This window comes from Vicia villosa, linkage group LG5, assembly GCF_029867415.1.
Source record: "Vicia villosa cultivar HV-30 ecotype Madison, WI linkage group LG5, Vvil1.0, whole genome shotgun sequence".
Lineage (NCBI taxonomy): Eukaryota > Viridiplantae > Streptophyta > Magnoliopsida > Fabales > Fabaceae > Vicia > Vicia villosa.
This window is the reverse complement of record NC_081184.1, coordinates 92,561,979-92,580,675: the sequence shown is the minus strand read 5'-3', so window position 1 is coordinate 92,580,675 and position 18,697 is coordinate 92,561,979. Positions and strand designations below refer to the sequence as shown.

General features: G+C 33.6%; 1 protein-coding gene across 2 annotated transcripts in view; it reads right to left on the bottom strand.

Moving 5' to 3' along the window:
• LOC131601850 (DNA polymerase epsilon catalytic subunit A-like) overlaps positions 1-16,460 on the bottom strand; it is a 36,172-nt gene extending 19,712 nt beyond the window's left edge. The window contains exons 1-27 of one of the 2 annotated variants that reach the window (XM_058873756.1): positions 16,149-16,460; positions 14,859-14,924; positions 14,706-14,765; positions 14,442-14,537; positions 14,065-14,225; positions 13,827-13,918; positions 13,492-13,709; positions 12,896-12,982; positions 12,611-12,745; positions 12,126-12,248; positions 9,745-9,828; positions 8,010-8,174; positions 7,751-7,927; positions 7,375-7,488; positions 7,198-7,302; positions 4,090-4,208; positions 3,834-3,975; positions 3,667-3,761; positions 3,345-3,450; positions 3,155-3,234; positions 2,861-3,037; positions 1,462-1,549; positions 1,237-1,317; positions 1,008-1,151; positions 546-641; positions 240-440; positions 73-127 (exon numbers count right to left, since the gene is read on the bottom strand). In XM_058873756.1, coding sequence (XP_058729739.1) covers positions 73-127; positions 240-440; positions 546-641; positions 1,008-1,151; positions 1,237-1,317; positions 1,462-1,549; positions 2,861-3,037; positions 3,155-3,234; positions 3,345-3,450; positions 3,667-3,761; positions 3,834-3,975; positions 4,090-4,208; positions 7,198-7,302; positions 7,375-7,488; positions 7,751-7,927; positions 8,010-8,174; positions 9,745-9,828; positions 12,126-12,248; positions 12,611-12,745; positions 12,896-12,982; positions 13,492-13,709; positions 13,827-13,918; positions 14,065-14,225; positions 14,442-14,537; positions 14,706-14,765; positions 14,859-14,924; positions 16,149-16,301 — 3,220 coding nt within the window. In that variant the 5' untranslated portion in view covers positions 16,302-16,460. The remainder of the gene's footprint in view (positions 1-72; positions 128-239; positions 441-545; positions 642-1,007; positions 1,152-1,236; positions 1,318-1,461; positions 1,550-2,860; positions 3,038-3,154; positions 3,235-3,344; positions 3,451-3,666; positions 3,762-3,833; positions 3,976-4,089; positions 4,209-7,197; positions 7,303-7,374; positions 7,489-7,750; positions 7,928-8,009; positions 8,175-9,744; positions 9,829-12,125; positions 12,249-12,610; positions 12,746-12,895; positions 12,983-13,491; positions 13,710-13,826; positions 13,919-14,064; positions 14,226-14,441; positions 14,538-14,705; positions 14,766-14,858; positions 14,925-16,148) is intronic. The other variant, XM_058873757.1, reaches the window with a different exon arrangement.
• Between the last annotated feature and the right edge of the window lie 2,237 nt (positions 16,461-18,697).

Below are 18,697 nucleotides of genomic sequence, written 5' to 3'. Positions count from 1 at the left end.
CATGCACTTTCTTATTTCAAATGTAAACAATAAAAAAATTGATATCTGTTCCTTCAAAAACGAGCAAGTTACCAGCATCAGTTTGAAATATTGCCACAGGAACAGCACGCTCACTTACAGGTGTTCCCTGTAAAGAAAATGGTCTTTAGATGATAGTCACTAAGCAACAAACAAACAGATTATTTGGACGAATGAAACAAATGTGATTCATGAAATTTTCAAATATTCATAGATCACACCTTAGGTTCACTTGCTACTATGTATTGACATCGAAGACCTTTATCTTTGACCATTGTATCACCGAGAAAATCAGCAAGACGTTTAGCAGTGGTAACAGCACAAGACTTCTGCTGACCATATTCAGCTAAAGACTTGCTCATGGTACTTGATTCTGATATATAATCAAGCAACTCGCTATCTGCAATATCTTTTCCTTGGGTCTGTGTAACAGGAAGAATTTAACTAAATAATATGTGAAAAACATATATATCAAAGTGCCTAATACTACAATTAAAATAGACTTTGAGCCATTGACTTTAGCATACATCAAGAAGATCAAGCCAGCGATTTGCCACTATAGCGACTTCTGAATAGCATTCCTTTAAGGTTGAGCCGTGAAGAAAATTGTCAAAAAGCTCAGCCTGTTGAAAAACAACAATTTCAACTGATCACTCTAACTTTGCATTAATAACATAGCAATCATTAAAAAGACCCTGAATGTTGAACTGCAACTTTGATGCTACAATTTAGAAAGAAATAAAAAATTATGCAAACTATGAAAAGAAAAGGAGTAGTTTATGCAACGAGTTTGGAACTGCTTATTCTAAAAATTATAATTAGTGTATTTCTAACTACCGATACCTTTCCACGCTGGAAAAGAAATACTGCAAGTAGTTAATAAATATGAATGCTTCAGCTTTAACTAGTTAGCATCACCCTTGTAGTGAAAGGGAAATGATCAAATCTTATTGTATGGATCGCACTTGAAGTTATCTTTATTAAAATACCTGGAAAACTTTGATTAGCTTCAGTTCACCTCTGCGCTTGATCTCAAAACCTTTGAGCTCTGCAAGAGTTCCATCATCATTAAAAACAGCGTATCGCTTCTTAATTAAAATTCCTTCCTCCTTGGAAGCAGGTATGATCATTGCCTACACCAAAGAAAACCATACAAGTCATTTAAATATAGTGAAACACGGGATAAAATTGTAATATCAATTTGCTGCTCTACTTTACCTTGTATGGTCCATCCACCTCAAATTCAATAGAGCATTCACTATGAGTTGTATAAGTTTTCCTATTGGGATCTGTGAGCGTCTGTCAGGAAATTAGAAATAGAGAGAATTATGTAATCACTTGTTAAAGCAAGGTAACTGAAGACTACTCAGGGTAAAACAAAGAAGCGGAAGCACTGAGTCATATTGTGAATTGAACCAACTACGAATAAAATTACAAGCTCACCTGGTACTGATCGTTTGTATTATTTATTGCCACATCAACATTAAGCATAACACAAGGGTATGAGATTGTCAGCTTCCTTTTTGAGTCTCTGAAATGCATCAAGAATGAGTAAGCATGATTTCTAACAGTAGCATTTGAAATTGTTGAAAACTAGAAAGAGAAAATACTTTGTGAAAGGAGTGAAATGCAAGATGAAGCACAATTGCCTACAGCCTACGCCTTTAATTAAGTAATGTTGGAGAAATCAACTAGAATAACCAATTATGCTACTTAGCAAAGAGCCACCAAAATCATTGATCTTAAGTTTTGCAGTCAACAATTTCCTAAATACTCTTTTTATATTCTAAAATTAAGCGAAGTTTATCGTATAATAGACAGCCCCCTGGTTTATTAATCAGTGACAAGTCCTTCTTTTGTTAGTAAGATTTGGCATGTTGAAATTTTATATCACAAAAGTTAATAATTGGATTGCTAGATTTAATTTCTACAAAAGCTAATTATATAAGTCAAGATTCATTGACACCGTATCAAACTTAACAAACTTTTACCTTTAATTCCTTTTTTGTAGAACACAAATTTCCAATCATTATACTATCTTGATCATCATGTATATAAAAAACAAATAATTTAGAAGTTAATAGATATATAACTGAATAGCAAATTTAGAACTTAATAGATAATATAATGGAATAGCAAATTTTGTCAACAAAAATAACTTAATAGCAAGTTTACCAATATATTACTCTTATCCTATTAAAAATTTAACTCGGCCGGATAGATTTTTTATGATAGAAAAAATTACTGCACCTGTACTACAGTTTTGAAGAGAAAAACAAGTATTCATTTTCTATGAAGGGTTGCAAAGAACCTATCAAATCGTATATTATAGTTTGATGCTTTGTAAAATTTAAAAGGAAGCTATTAAAATGATATTTTTATAAATATAGAATAGAAATAGTTTTTTTAGGGATGTAAGCGGGTAAAAAAAACAAATTCAACCGACAATTCAAATCAAACCAAACCGAAATGAAATTGATTGTTTTTTATTTGTTTTCAAAATCGAACCGAACCAATGAAAACCGATATGGTTTGGTTTGGTTTTCGGTTTTAGTTTTAAAGAACCGCCAAACCAATGAACTAAGCCAATGGATATAATTACACTCTAAATCTTTTATCTCACACATCATTAAGCCTAAAATTTGTATTTGTCCAACCATTCTCCATCTTCGTTTATATATAATGTATGAAACTTTGTGAATCTGATCTGCTTAATGATGATTTTCAATTTAGTAATTGGATTGATTAAATTTGCATTAAGCATACAAATTTAACACCTGATATTAACAACTTCGAATATAGGTACGCTTAACAGACACATAATTAGTAAATTAGAACTTACATTGTTTTAAAAGTGAAATTTTCTGGAAACGATCCAGGAAGGCAACACCAGATACCGTCAGTGTCTAGTTCAAGTGGTTTTCCTATTTTCTCTACCAGCAAACGGGCATTCTGAATAATTTTAGCACCAGTATATGTGACAACACCAGCCATTTCCATGGAGTACCATCTTGCACCCCTGGAACAAAAACATTGATGCACGAGATGATCAAGAAGAAAAAGTAGCAAATGTTATTGAAATTGAATGAATCCCAATGATGAAACTTCAAAAACATTAGGAGGTCAATGTACTCACTTTCGCATTACGTATCCATAAAAGGAATTAAGAATACACTTGTGAGCAAGTTGCAATGAATCATACAGCACTACCATGTCCTGATGCATAAAACAAACAAATATGAAATCCCAACACTGTAACATATTGCTAACAGCAAATTGAGTAATTGTGAAAGAACCAACAAGCCTGTTAATATAACAATTCATACTTGTGCTTCCTGGATCTTCATAGAATTTCCACTGGCCTTGGCATCTGATAGTTTTCCTTTCCAAACCTTGTTGAGGCCTTTATACTCATATCTCCTATCCCGGAAACTTGAACCAGATAACACAAAACATAGCCTTAGTACTACAACCAACCAAAAAATAGTGCAAGACAAACTTAAAAGGGTCAATCAATCCAATTTAAAACTATGAGCTGTATATTTAATATGCCTTGCAGATTATAAACATCTATGGACATCTGCTTCGAACTAGATATTCCAATGGTCAGTTTTTATTCAGAGTTACTCTTCAATGATCTTAACTCACCTGCGAACAGTGTCAACATAAAATGGATTTTCACGCATGCAGATTCCAGCTTCACGGAGTTCAGTAACTGGTTTGTCAAGTACTCGTTTATATGCCTGAGGAAGTCATTATGGTTTAGTATGCCATACATTATTTAAAGAGAATGTTCAATAAATCAATCATATAACCTTTTGGCAGTATTTCTTTAAACGCTCTTTTAGTCTTAATTGTTGCTCAGCTTTGGGCAGGTCAAGAAACGATTTTGTTGACCTTTCATTTACTCCATCGACAAACTCTGACTCAATTTGCTTCTTTAGATGATAATAGTCACTGAAAGGATTTTAAAAAATACCCTTATCAGTCATTTATTTAACTTTTCACAGATTTGAGCAAAACAGTCTGCAGTGCAGCAACTGCAACATTAATATAAAAAGGAAATTACACCTTTTCTTTGCCGTGAATGTTTCTCCACGCCAAACCCATTCAAGCTTGCGTAGACAAGTCTTTCCGGGACGGTTAAAGTCACATGCAGTGCAAATCTCGTCCGTAACAATTGATGGAGGCTGCAATCATGAAAAAAATCCTTTAGGTCTTAGGTTATGGGAGATTTATATTCATTGGAAATTCAAAATCCGTGATCAAAACTCATAGAGTGATAGTGAAACGAAACAGGCAGAAAACATACATATCTTTCAATTATCTCCTAACATTTCACATCAAATACTTATCCACATTAAACTTTTGGCTATGAAATGGTAAGATGATAATCACATATTTTACTTAAAATGCTTATGACACTTTTGTACTTGATGAAAATTGTTGAAGTTATCAGATATCTTATATATTCTAATACTCTGAAAGGAAACACCCACCTATAGTGGAGGTATATGCTAGGAAGAATAGAAAGATAAAAGAGACGTAACTTTCTGGGACGTGCTTCTTTATTAGGCTGGTACTCCCTCCGTCCCAAATTATATGACGTTTTGGACATTTCACACGTATTAAGAAACGTAATTAATATTGTATGGGAAAGTGAAATTATGTATGACTTTCAATATTGTCCTTCAATTATTACGGATGAAAGAGAAATTTAAAGGGTTAGAAGAATAAATAGTAATAAATGATAGAGGGTATATTGGGAAGAATGTCATTAATGTTGCATTGGAATTGTAAAGTGACTTATAATTTGGGACAAATTTTTTTTGTAAAGTCACTTATAATTTGGGACAGAAGGAGTATTTTATAGCAATTAACCAACTGAAGTTGGTTAATTATAGGAGTGAAAGGTATATAAAAAGGTCTACAGTGTTTCTTTAATTTTCTTCTTTACTTCATCTTCCCTGTCTTCTTTCAGTAGGTGAGTATCATTTGCAACTTTGTTTGGATTTTTCTGACAGTGAACAAGCCTACCGAGTTTTTTTCCAGTCGGATAGATGAGTTCTTCCTGTTCAATCTGATTTGTGACCGATTTAATACATCAAAACTGGTTACATGCACATTCGATTTGAAACATTGAATGGACCAGTCAATGGCCTGGTTCGGTTTGACCGATCAGTCCAGTCGGGTTCCAGATTGAACCGGTTTAACCGATCAGTCCGGCCTGGTTCCAGATTGAACCGGTTTGACCAATCAGTCTGGTCTGGTTTTTCAAACAATGCCGGAATGTGAGGGTGTTGTAAGTCCCACATTGACTAGAGATATGTCGGGTAGCTTATATGGTTTCGACAGTCCTCACTTGATAAGCCTTTTTGTGGGGTTGAGGTAGGACATAAGGTTGTGTTCTCATAATCGGGAGAAAGACACTATATACACAATTTAAGTGTGACAGAAGAATGAGGAAATGAATAAAACACATTATTTATAAAGAGGTCGAGAAATGGAAAGAGACCAAAATGAACCTAGGAAACAATGATCACCCAATGTTTTAACAAAAACAATCAGTGAATGAAATTCAAAGTACACACAGCTATTCTTAGAAAACAGACTCACACTCACAAGATTTTGTGATTGAAGGAAACAATATCAAGTTACTGGAAAGAACTTGACATTGAAATATATTAGAATTTGAGATGAACCTTGTATGGTGAAGAGTGTCACTCCTTATAAATCTTATTCAGACTCTATCTTTAATGGACTTGGTTTTTCCAATCAAATAAGATGGAGATAGAAAGAGGCCAAATAATAGATTTCATGTGCAAACCTTGACTATTTCCTACAAGAAAGTGTGATGGGTTCTGCAATATGTTGTTAACTAGAGGTGACAAGATGGGAAGTCACTGGGTCGGCATACCAGTTTTTCAATTTCTGAGATGGTTTGGTATTGGTTAAGAAAGCTTGAGGAACGTAATTGTTTAAACGAATTGTTAAAACACAAACTGCTATTGTTGCTGAAATTGTTCAGACTTGATGTTGCTGATGAAATTGTTGATGTAGTACTTAAACAATTGTCGATGACGTTGTGAGGGTGGAAGAGACTATTGGTGTTGCTGGGTAGGGTTGTGATTGTTGTAAACTGAAGTACATAGTTTGCGTTAAAGTAATTATAGCAAACTAAGGCATCATGGGTAGGGATGTCAATTGTATCTGTTAATGGGGATCCCTGTGGGAAATATCTGTGCGGAGATTCAAAGTTGGGGATTTTTTTCCCCGTGGGGATGGGGATGGAGGGAAAAGTTCCCCCGATAACACTTTGGGGCGGGGATTGGGAAAGTATCCTCCGCCCTGTGGATTCCCCGACTCCGACGATATATTTTAATTTTTATACTTTATATATATTATATATATATATATATATATATAAATATATAATTTTACATGAAAAATATTAATGTATTAGAAAATGAAGAGTCATTAGAAGTTATAGATTTGTCACACATAATCAACCACCTGCGCTGGACGACATCGGTATTGTGGTAGTAAATTACTGGAAGCACGGTAGCAAGAAGTTATGTTATTATTTATTTATTTATACATAAAAAATATTAGCAACATCAAGTTCTTTTGCTTTTTTTATTTATTATTGATGCAAGATGTATTTTGATTTTTTATAAAATAAAGATGCAAATATATGCGTTTTAAAAAAAACGGAAAAAAAAAATACTAGTGTCATAGTTTTGATTAAAAAGTGTAAAAAATTTCTTAAGATTCGATCTCCGTGGATATCCGTGGAGATCTGTGGGGATGGAGATGGAGGGAAATATTCCCCCGTGGCGGGGATTGGGGATGGGGATGGGGAGTAAATTTGGGGGAAGGCGGGGAGCTGAGAAGCATCCTCCGAACAATCTCTGCCCCGTTGACATCCCTAATCATGGGTTCATGGCCAAAGCAGCTGGAATGTGCATGCGAGCAACCAATAACATGGAACAGAATAAAACAATGCGGAACTGAAGAAGATCAAAAGAATCACAACCAAGTGAAAAGGTTCAGATCTTGAAGCTCCCAACAAAGTGTGACCCCTAATACACGTACTCTTACCAAATTTTCATTGAAAAAACATACTAAGCATGAATATTCGGCTGAAGACCAATATTATAAATAAAAATATCATAATACCTGAAGTCGGTTTGTTAAAATTATGTTTGGATACATTGCAGCTACATCCAAATGATAAATGAGGGGGCATTCATCACGTATTGGTGCATCTCGTAATTTTACAAGCTGCGTGCATAGAAAAATAGGTTAAGTAACCATACATGAAAAAATAACCAGCCAAAAAATCATAATCAGTACCTTTTCCATGATAGCATCCTTCACTTCATCATAATTTGATACAGATTCTAAATCCATCTTACCCTCAACTCTTATAGCATACTGTAGATCTCGGTCAAGGTTTTTGATCAATTGCTGGAACAACTTACAGTTAGTGAAGCATACTTATAGAAAATATAATAAAGCATGAATTCAGAGCTTAGTTATTTAATGGGGTGTGGGTGGGGTAGAAATTGGTGTCTGCTCCACCCATCTGGCACAAACAGGGTTTTTCCCTATTTTGCCAAGAAAATGACTAGAAAGAAGTAACAGCTAAATAGATGAAAAATGAACAATCTGTTCTATAATCGAAGGAGTGCAGTCACAAATAAAGTAATTAAAGATGGTAACAACAAACCTCAAAGGCAGATGGCTCGAGTGTAAAACTACATGGAATATCAGATCTAAATACACCACTTTCTAGGCATTCAACATGGCCACCTATATACGTCTCACTCTCAAGAAGATGATTCTTATAAAACTTCTCCGGATCAGATTGGTGCTTGTTAGGGCAGATAACATTAGCCTCGTATGACTGTAACAGAAGTGGAAATAAATAAAAGGGAAACTAGAGGCCTTGTAATGGGAAAAATAAAACACATGGGGAGAGAGCATACCTGGACCATAAGCAACATTTCACAGAGGGTCCCACTGCCTTTGCGCAAAACCTCATCTGGTGACATGGGAATGATAGTGGCAAGCGAGAAAATAAAGGGATGAACATAAGTTGTATATAGGTAATATGTTGACACTGCATCAGAAACAGAATAGGAGGCCATCATCTGCAATAACAATTCAAGTCAAAGAAAAAAATAAGTAAAATGAACAAGATACCTCAGGAGAATCGTGATCAACCAAATGCACAACTTTATAGATTGAAAACTCCAACAATAGTATGGCATACCCTAAGGAAAAAATAATGCTCACTACCAAATATAACAGTTCATTAACTCTTGGTAGACAAATAAATACAAATGGTACTCGTGTTTTACTTTTACTTTTCTTTTTTGGCATTAAAGTGGATCATGTCATTTTAAATTTAAAAAAAAAAAAAGACAGCAATCATTAAACTACAGCACCTCCATTAGTTAGGTATAAGTATACAAAACATAACCCCAAAGTTGAGCACTATATATGTCAGAACCCACAAAGACCTTAGATTAACATACGACAATTTTACCCAAACACATTATTAAGTAAAAGGCCCTCTTTGAATCCAACACAACAAGCTCAATCAAAACCAATTGCATCAGATCTTTTTAGGAAAATAAGAGAACTATGTCACCGTCCAATCTTCGCAGGCAGCACTAAAGGGCCTGGAGCATGAAAAGTATGGTGGGTGTCCTAATGGATAGGCTCTAATACCATTTAGGAACTACAAAGATAGAGAAACAAAGAAAGAGGGGAGATTCTATATAATTATTCTCTAGAGAAAAACTTGATTAATGATTACAAAAGAATGAGTATTGTTAGGGGGAATGTATCCTAACTGATTTGAACTCGGTTAGTTACATTATGCCGTCAACTTTATGAAAAAACTAGATTCTGTTATTGAGTGGCTGTATTGTACACTACTAGCATGCAGACAGGCACTTTAGTGTCTTTCTGTTTGCTTTTCTCAGTTTTTCAGTTTCCATTCCCTCTTTTTTCTCTTTGATTAGGTAAGTAAAATGTGTGTGTGTATAAATAAATAAATAAATAAATATAAATAAATAAATAAATAAATAAATACATATATATATATATATATATATATATATATATATATATATATATATATATATATATATATATATAAACATATCAATTATTTCATTGTGTAAATATTGGGATAAACCATAAATAAAATAGTTTAGATGAAAGGTAAAATTAGAAGGAAAAAAAGGTACACCAAGAGTTGATATCCCGGTTATATAGATAGCATAGAAAAACAGTTTAGAGGAAGGGTTAAATAGGAAGAAAAAAAAGCACACTAAAAGTTGGTATGCATTCTCCTTTATATATAGTATAGATTAATTAACTCCTAGTGTGAGAGGATATAAGAGTGACTCGGTGGTAAGGGTGGGAGAGTTATGGAATTGAGTGATAAGGAAATCAAGGGTTCAGTCTCCACCTCCAACATTAAAAAAAATAACAATACTAACATTTGTTGTTTATGCATAATCATGAAGGTCGTGCAAACATTAAAAAGAAAAGAAAAATACTTCCAAATATATTGACAAATGACGTCCATTTATACTCAACATTTTACCAAAACTCAAAAAAAAAGTACTGTTTACAATGCTCTACTGCTAGTCCCCCACATCAAACCAATTTAACAAATAAAAGAAACATCACTTAGATCACTCCTACCTGAGGCTTTTCCTTTGCAAAGCGTACCATGTCCTCAGGGTTCACCTCCTCTGGATCATATCCCAGCTTGGCTTTTGTTACAGCCTAAATAAAACAAAGAAAATATCATATGTAGAAAGGACAGAATTGGTTAAACAGAAATTAATGAGTACATGATTTAAACTTGACCATTCAATTTAACTTAAAACAAGTTTATCTCAAACATAGTAAATATAAATTTTGTAAATAACTTGAAAATTTTAGCAAAATGAATATGTTGCTAAGTAGGTAACTAGTTAACTAGATATGATTATGTCATTGTGCATATTGGGAGAGTAGTATGCATAACTTCATTAAGGTAGAAAATAGAAAGAAAGGAAAACAGACTTGAGCCAACTCCAAGTAAAGTGTATTAAAAGATGGAGGGTAAAGTCTTCAGCAACGTCAAATACAATGAAAGGGAAAGAGATGTGTACTCAATAAATCATAAATGCAGGCAAGCTCTCCAATACTCTGATATCTGACACTGCTTCCTTTTAATAAGTCATGGGTAGAGAAACAAAGGGAGCCATAAAGTTATTTTATCTCATATAGCAGTGGTATAACAATATGGTTGCTAGCATTATGCATGATTATCAAAGCATGAGTGGAATTAAAATGATTCTTATCAATGTTTCAACTTGTTAATTATAGAGCTAAACATGCTATTATTCCATGTAAAATTAGCAAATCTTGGTTTTGGCACCTGAAAAAATTCCTTCTTTTGATTTTAATCCCTCCAAAATTTGCAAGTATTATTTATAATTCCTGTAATATGATAGGGACTAAGGTATTAATGTAGCACCGACACCTCTAAAAAAAGCCGTGTTTGTGTCCGTGTCGGTATCGGACACTTGTACCAACACTTGTGATTACGTTTAGTTTATTCATTTTTTCAAATTATTACCGGTGTCGCAGTGTCAGTGTTGGGGTCAAATTCGGAGTGTTTGTGCTTCATATTGCAGGATGCTCAAGCCTCAAGTTCCGCATCAAATAGTATGAAGTGCTCGGTGGAGTATTGAAGTGGTCTAATTCATCCCCCTTGATAGCTAGCTTTTAAGGGAGGGCTGCCCAAGTGCTTGGATTTTTATCAGTTGGTATTAGGGCTAGCTGACGACGGCTCAGAAAATGCTACTTATGAAAGGGCTGACTGGATATTATATTATGGGGTGTTCAAGTCCCACATTGAGTAGTATGGGAAGCTTATTGGAGATTTCAAGTGCCTTGTTCTTCTGCCTAGATATCTAACTTTTAAGAGAAGGTTTCCAAGTGCTTGGATACTTTAAACAAAATGAAAGAATTTTGATTTTGATCCCTGTAAAAAATTATTCGGTTTCCATCCCTCTAAAACTTCAAATCACTATTTTTGGTCCTTAGCTATCATCTATGTAGCGCCGACACTTCGAAAAAAAGGCGTGTCCGTGTCTGTGTCGGGGTCGGACACCTACACCGACACTTGTGATTACATGTAATTTAGTCATTTTTTCAAATTATTATCGGTGTCGCCGTGTCAGTGTCAGGTCAAATTCGGCGTGCCCGTGCTTCATAGGCTATCATTTAAGGTTCAAGAAAATAATTCTGTGGAGTCACATGCTATCGTGACATCACAAAAATTATCAGGTGTCACCTAGCATGATCGTAATCTATTGTGAGACACGTAAGCTATTAACCAATGCCCCGTGATGGTAGAGACAAAAAACAACACTTTCAAATTTTGGAGGAATGAAAACCAACGAAAATCTTTTACATGGACCAAAACCAAAGTTCATTCATTTTACAAGAAACCAAAACCATATTCAAACATTCTATACATGAGCTCTCAGAGTTAGTTATGACGTGAATTTTACTTTTAATTCGAGTTTGTTAACTTCGTTGTATTTATTGTTCTATTTATGTAACATGAAAACATGTGGCGTGTTCCTATTCATGCATTAACTGTAAATGGATTTTTATCCACCCTTTTTAGTATAAACTGAGTTCCCGCGAGCAACATCAAAAATTAATCTCTTGAGCCAGATATGACAGTGTGGATTGTCAAGCTCTCCTTCAAGAGTTTTAACATTGTTGCATTCCCATGATTAGATTCAACTTTTATTAACCCTTTAACTGATAAACAAAATGTTAAATATATGAACTTACAATGTTGGCAATATTTTGGGGGAATCCACATCTAACTATGTCAAACAATTAGAAAGTTTTACATGAATGTCAACAAAAGACCAGTTTTCTTTTGGATGAAATTAAAGAAAAAAACTAGTGTCATAGAGAAACATAGTTAAATACAATTAATAGAATGACCCTAATAATTAATAAAATAAGTTACAACAAGTCAACAACTGAGAGCTTGAGTATGAATTTGGTACCTTGAGGCCTTGGCTCCCTTGAGGAAGATAACTGTCACGTTTAACCCACGCAAAGCAATCTAAATGGGGAGCAAATTTAGCACGACATTCCCCTTGGTTCATGTCACATTGAAACCCCAGTTCCTGCAAGATCGAATAATAACAGAAAAATGAAAGAGAGAAATAGTGAATTAATTATTAATAAACTAAAAGGGAAATAGTAGAACTAATATGCTTCAGAATAAGGAGCGAATATAAAAATGAAATTTCAAACATACATGGTTCGTCCCAAAATATGCAAAGAAAGTTACTACACATAAATAACTATTGCACAACAAAGCCCAATTCAAGCTCAAATACAATGGGAATCGATGTCTTCCTTTAAGTTGATATACTAATGAAAATGTAAAGAAGAAAGAAAGAATTCCATATGCACGTGCACTTTACTTATTTACCCACATAAATGAAGCCAGTACTGCCAAAAATACACAAGGTTAGCAACATACATCACTCATTTTTAACCCGTGATGGGCTGCCCGTCGTTCCAGGAATGGCCAGTCAAAGAAATCACCATTATATGTCACATAGATACCAGGTTTCACCTCTTGCATATGAGAAAACCATGTTCTAAGAAGCTCAATCTGCCAAATAATATCAGCCACAAACCCAAAAAAATTAATAAACCTGAACAAAATAAATATCATTGTTACAAAACAACTGCGGGAACAGATTTTCAGCAGACAAATAGAATATAAAAAAACCATTATCTGTGGATTCACTTATCCCATTACCTCATTTTGAACATTTGTCACCTTGAAACACCCTTCAAACTCTGGTTTTGGAGTGAACTCTAAATCCTCTATATCGTCCCCAACACACTGGAAAAAAATTGGAAAACAACACTGTTATTTAAGGTCGTCATCAGCCTATGATAATGACTAATGTTTTTAAAATACAGGCTCAACATACAACTACAGGATCAATTAACAACTACTTTTGATGAAATAGAGTTATATATTTTATTATTGTTCCATTGATTCTCTGGCTACACTTTATGCTTAATTTGGAAGTTAAATGGATGAGGAATACCAATCTCTACTTGTGTATCTCAAATTTTAATGAAAATCAAAACATTGTATTGAGAATTGAGATCAACCTCTGTGCACCCAAAGTAGGTGTATTTGGGAATCGTACAAGCACTATAAGGTTGATGATCAGAATAACATTAAATTCTTATGAAAAGAAAGAGCAATCAAAAGATATTGACTATCATAAAACTGAAGATAAGAGCGATGAAACGTGTATTTTTCAGTTTCCTTTGTAATAATAGAATAGTAACAGCAAGAGAGAGATTACCCAAACATTAACAACTTCCATTAATACTTACCTCTCTATTTATGATTAAATACCCTTGCCTATCTACCATATATGAAATCATCATAACTGAATCATAGTCAGCATCAGGAAACTTCAAAGGAAGTTTTGTAGTCTCGATATCAAATGCACAAACACGAACTTCAGCACGCTGTAGAAGATCTGTCCTTCTTTGAAGTGTAACCCCATCAGTGGACACGCCAACATCATACCACAGGCCACACCGTATATCTGGGGCACGTGTGTTTAAGAGTGAGATGATAAAGATAAATATAAAGTGACAATGGAAAATGGGATATTTGAATAGGTACTTTAAACAAGAGGATAAATATAAATATAAAAACTTACCATTGTCAATAGCAAAGCGAACATGGTAAGGAACGTCATATTCACGAAGATCAATTATGCAATCTAGAAAATCTTGAAGTTTTTGTTCTCTGCTAAGCATCATGCAAGCTAGGGTCAGATCAGGTTACAAAGTAAAGTTAAAATCTACTAAGAAAATAAGCACTATAAAATGAAATGCTATTGTTAAATGAAGTAAACTTCAATCTAAAAATTAACTGTCCCATCAAACTTAGTTTACCTTCTCCCCGATAATATGGACTCATAGGCTTCTGCAGCATCAGACTTCGCCTTATTTCTTTCAACAACATGCATCAGGTCACTCTTCACATTCATCAGTTGTTGCACGGTATCAAATGAAATCTTTAGATAAGATTTTCTTAATCCAGACAAATGGTTTTTCTGTTCAGAAAAATGAAAATAATTCAGAGTCCATTTATGAGGAGATACAGAGTATGCATGGACCAATTGATTGAAGTAAAATGAAACTTCAATGCTGATTGTGTCGATAACCATTTTGACTTAAACTTCTTAAGCTCCGGAAGGAATTACAGTATAAAATCCAAGAGAACAGATTATCAATGCTAAAGTTGTATAAGAGACAAATAAAATTCTTACAAGATCCAGATCTTCCTTTTCTACAATTTTGATATCTGCAATCTGGCCTTCATAACGTCGTCTCAGGTATGCGTCAACATCCATCTCCATTTTATTCTATTAAATTTACATAATCACAATTACTATTACCATTGTGAGAGTGATGGTTTTCGCCGCAGAATAAACATCGAATCAGAATAAATTTGTAAAGGCAATGAACATTGATGATTGGATAGTCACACATAAACAGCCTCTACATGCATGCATGTGAATGTGCACACTCACCTTTGTAGCTACATAGAAATAAGGACGAAATCTGTATTTTGTCTTGAATGAAGACCCGTCCTGCAAGCACACTCCAATCAGTAACCTATTTACCAAACCAGGTCCCTCTTTTGGTGGAAGAACTAGTAACAAAGTATTTCAGCCGAACAATACCTGTGTGACAAAGTAAAGATCAACGCAACTGTAGGCTTTGCGGGTATCCTCGTCTTCATAAGATGACTGCAAAGCATGGAAAAGTGTGTATAAGTAGTCCCTTCCATAAAAGTATTACATCAAACAAAATTGTTGTGACTTCAAAATTAAGAACAGAAAAACCATAATGTCTATCCAAGGGAAATATCACATGAAAACGAATTAGTAGATAAGGTTACATTTTAATATGAGATTAATTTTGATGCAACGTCGGTGTAAAATTTAATACAATGTCAACCAATTAGAGAGTCAAAGACCCGTAGATTTTGTTGTAAGGAGAATAGATCAAATAGAGAAGAGTCAAAGAGCTAGAGATAGAGGAAAACCTAGAAAAAACTATAAGAGAAATTATTAAGAAAAATCTAAAGATTAACGATTTGGAGAGAAGCATGGTCTTGAATAAAACATTATGGCTGGAGTTGATCCATGTAGCCGGCCTCACTTAGTGGGATAAGGTTTGATTGTTGTTGTTGTGGTCAATCAAGAGTGAATAATGATAAGTAGAGTTTCATTAATAACTAATAAGTCTTTTTTGACTTTACTAATAATCCTAGGATACCCTAACATCATCTAGACTGGAAATTACAAGTCTGTATTCTGCAGATTGCACAGCACATTTAAGTAAAGCGGAGATACGACAACAGTTAAGCCTTATCCCACTAAGCGGAGATAGATGCAACTAAAATTAAATGTTTTTAAGCAACTTATGATTAATTGACACCATGAATAAATAAAATAACTTACATTATACACTCCTTGCATGTCAATTAAATACTTTCAACATTAGAGCATACTGAGAACCACAAACACAAATATAACTAGTAAAGAACAATATGTGCAACAACCGAGAACCACAATCACAAATATAGCTAGTAAACTAAGAAGCATGGATACAAACACGAACAGCGTACAAAACACTGACACGTCAAGTTCAACACCAGTAATAATTTAAAAAAATGAATAAATTGAACGTAATCACATGTGTCGGACACTGACACGCCTTTTTTCAGAGGTCTCGGTGCTCCAGAGCTAGTAAACAATATGTGCAACAAGATATGTACAATGTAAAACTAACAAAAACATTAAGTAATGAGTAGTTATAGTAGTACAATTCTACAATTTATCAAGCTAAAAGCAAACCTTCCGTGAGACACAAATTCACTCATATACTTAAACAATTCTAGTAATAAATATTTCATCAATTCAATAGCATAACTAGAAGAAACTGATTTAAACACTACTTTGACTTACCGTTGAAAAAGTGAGCAACCATCCAAGACGCTTTTCCCCTTCGGAGAAAAGATCGAACCCTAGCTTTGCTTCAAGTTCTTCCTCAGCGGTCTTGATCAATTTCTGCTTCTTTGATGTTCGGTTGTCTCTCCGGTCCCATTTCCGGCCACTCATCGTCGGCGAATAAACTGAGATCTCAAATTACCCTTTGGATTGGAAGTTGATGACTACTGTTACTGCTAAAATCTCGAATAGAAACCCAAACCCTCTTGTGTAATGCTGGTGTATTTTCCCGCGCTTTTTCACTTGCGTTTTTTTTTTTTTTTGACGAGTAGTGAAATAGAGTGTCATGCTGATTACTGTATTACCCTGCGAAATTTCACGTTCTAATTTTATTTGTTGAAAATCAGGTTCCATTTTCTATTTAACATATATATATTTTTAAGTTCCTTTTTATTTCCAAAAAACCTTGCGAAATTTCACATTCCTTCTTTTATTTCTTTGTATATTTCAAAATTGAGTAATACATAGTTGGGTCATAGCATAAATGACTCTCTTATAATTTCAAAATTGAGTAATACATAAGTATATTATTTTTTAAATTTTAATTTCTTAAAAATATTTTGGTTTTTATGGTTTAATATATATTATTTTATTATTTTATTTTGGTTTATCTGTGATGTTTACACTATTTTATAATATTAACACTATTTTATTTTTTTGTGATAAAAAAAAAAACACTATTTTATTTTTTTAATATTAATAATATAGATACTTAAACAAATACTATGTTTTAATATGTAAAATGCACTTTGATTGTATTCCTTGTAAAAAAAAATGTTTTTTCGGTTAGAAATTTCTCTATATACCTTGTCATCTTCTTCCATGCTTGCTTTTGGTGAAAAGTCAAAATTGTTCTCTTATGTTTGGAGATACATATATGTACCATTTTCTTATTTTACTTAAATATTAATTCAGAGATGCATCTGCGAAGGGGTTGTAGGGTATGTCCGCAGTTACATCTCTGAATTAATATTTTTTTTAAATTCAAGAATCGATTCGGAGATACATCTCCGAACTAGATAAATCTTTTTAAACTCACGCTAGGTTCCAAAATTTTTTTTCTTATTTGAGCTCGTGAACACCATAGTTTCAATCAACTTTTGAAGCAACACAAGAACCTCTACTTCTATCTTGTCAGTAGAGGTGTCAATTTAGGGGGCCATAAAATTTGAGCCCTAGCCCACTTAATGAGAGGGCCTAAAAATATTTAAGAATAATGAGCCCCTAAACATATAGGCCCCAAAAATTTAGAAGGGACCTTAGGCCCCAAATCAAAAATTAATAATTTAAAAAAAATTTGATTTCGAAAATTAATATTCTCAAAGTAAAAAAATAAAAAAAATTAAATGGATAACTTTTATTCATATAAATCATCTCTTTATATGGAAGATACTTTATATATTTAGGTCAATTAGTGCATTATGAATGGATTATTTCTATTCATATAAATTATCTCTTTTATTTCCTGTAGTTAATAAAATTCTATTCATACAAATTATCTCTTTTATTTTCTACAGTAAATACAACTCATCCATTGAACTCGTGGACATAGAGCTTTCTAGGAACACTTAAATGTCCCAACGACTTCCCATGCATTTTCCAAACTAGTCCAAACTAGAAATGTATTAATGAAATTAATATGAAAAGCATAAACATGAACATATATAAATTTTCAAATATTTATTATTACTTGAGACAATATATGTGTTTGTGACAAGTTGAATTATTTAAGATTAAACAACATTTTCTATATATAATAGTTACAAAAAAAAATAACAAAGCTTTATTGATACATTACCTGGTATTTTGAATTGTCACACTAACAGAGGTTTCTCAATGAAAAGCAAAGAAAATAGTAAAACATTACTGCATAGATGAATTTTTTGAAACAGAATAAGGCCCCCTCAATAGGGCCCAAAAATAACACATTAACTAAGGGGCCTAAAATTATAGGGCCTGGAAATTTTCTCATTAAGAGAGGGCTTAGTAAAGTGGGGCTTTAGTGGGGCCAAAAAATTGGGGTTTTGAAAAATTGGGCTTATTTGACAGCTCTACTTGTCAATACCAACTTACTCTACCTACTACATTCAATAATTTGCATCCTCGTAAACACCTTTTTTTAATAAGTTTCTCATGTAGCTTGTTTTTAGTTTTTATTTATGTATTAGGTCAAATGAGTTACTTTTAATGTATTAGATAGTATTAGAATTTGAAATAGATAATGTGTATGAGATGTTTCTTTCATTTGGATGAGATGGATGAGTTTTATGGTTAGGGCAAGTGCATAGATGTGAAATAAATAAAAAAAAATGAAGCTTATGTGTGGAGATACGTCACAGAATTCTTTCACTCCCAATGCACTAATGTCTTTTCTTATGTTTTTTCAAGGAAAATGGCTGCAAGCAACAACAGGACGAGACTCGGCCGTGAAATCTTAATCGCATTTACTTGTTGCAAGAGGACTCTTCAGCAACAGCAGGCTAGAGGTACATGGGTAGCATCCCTAC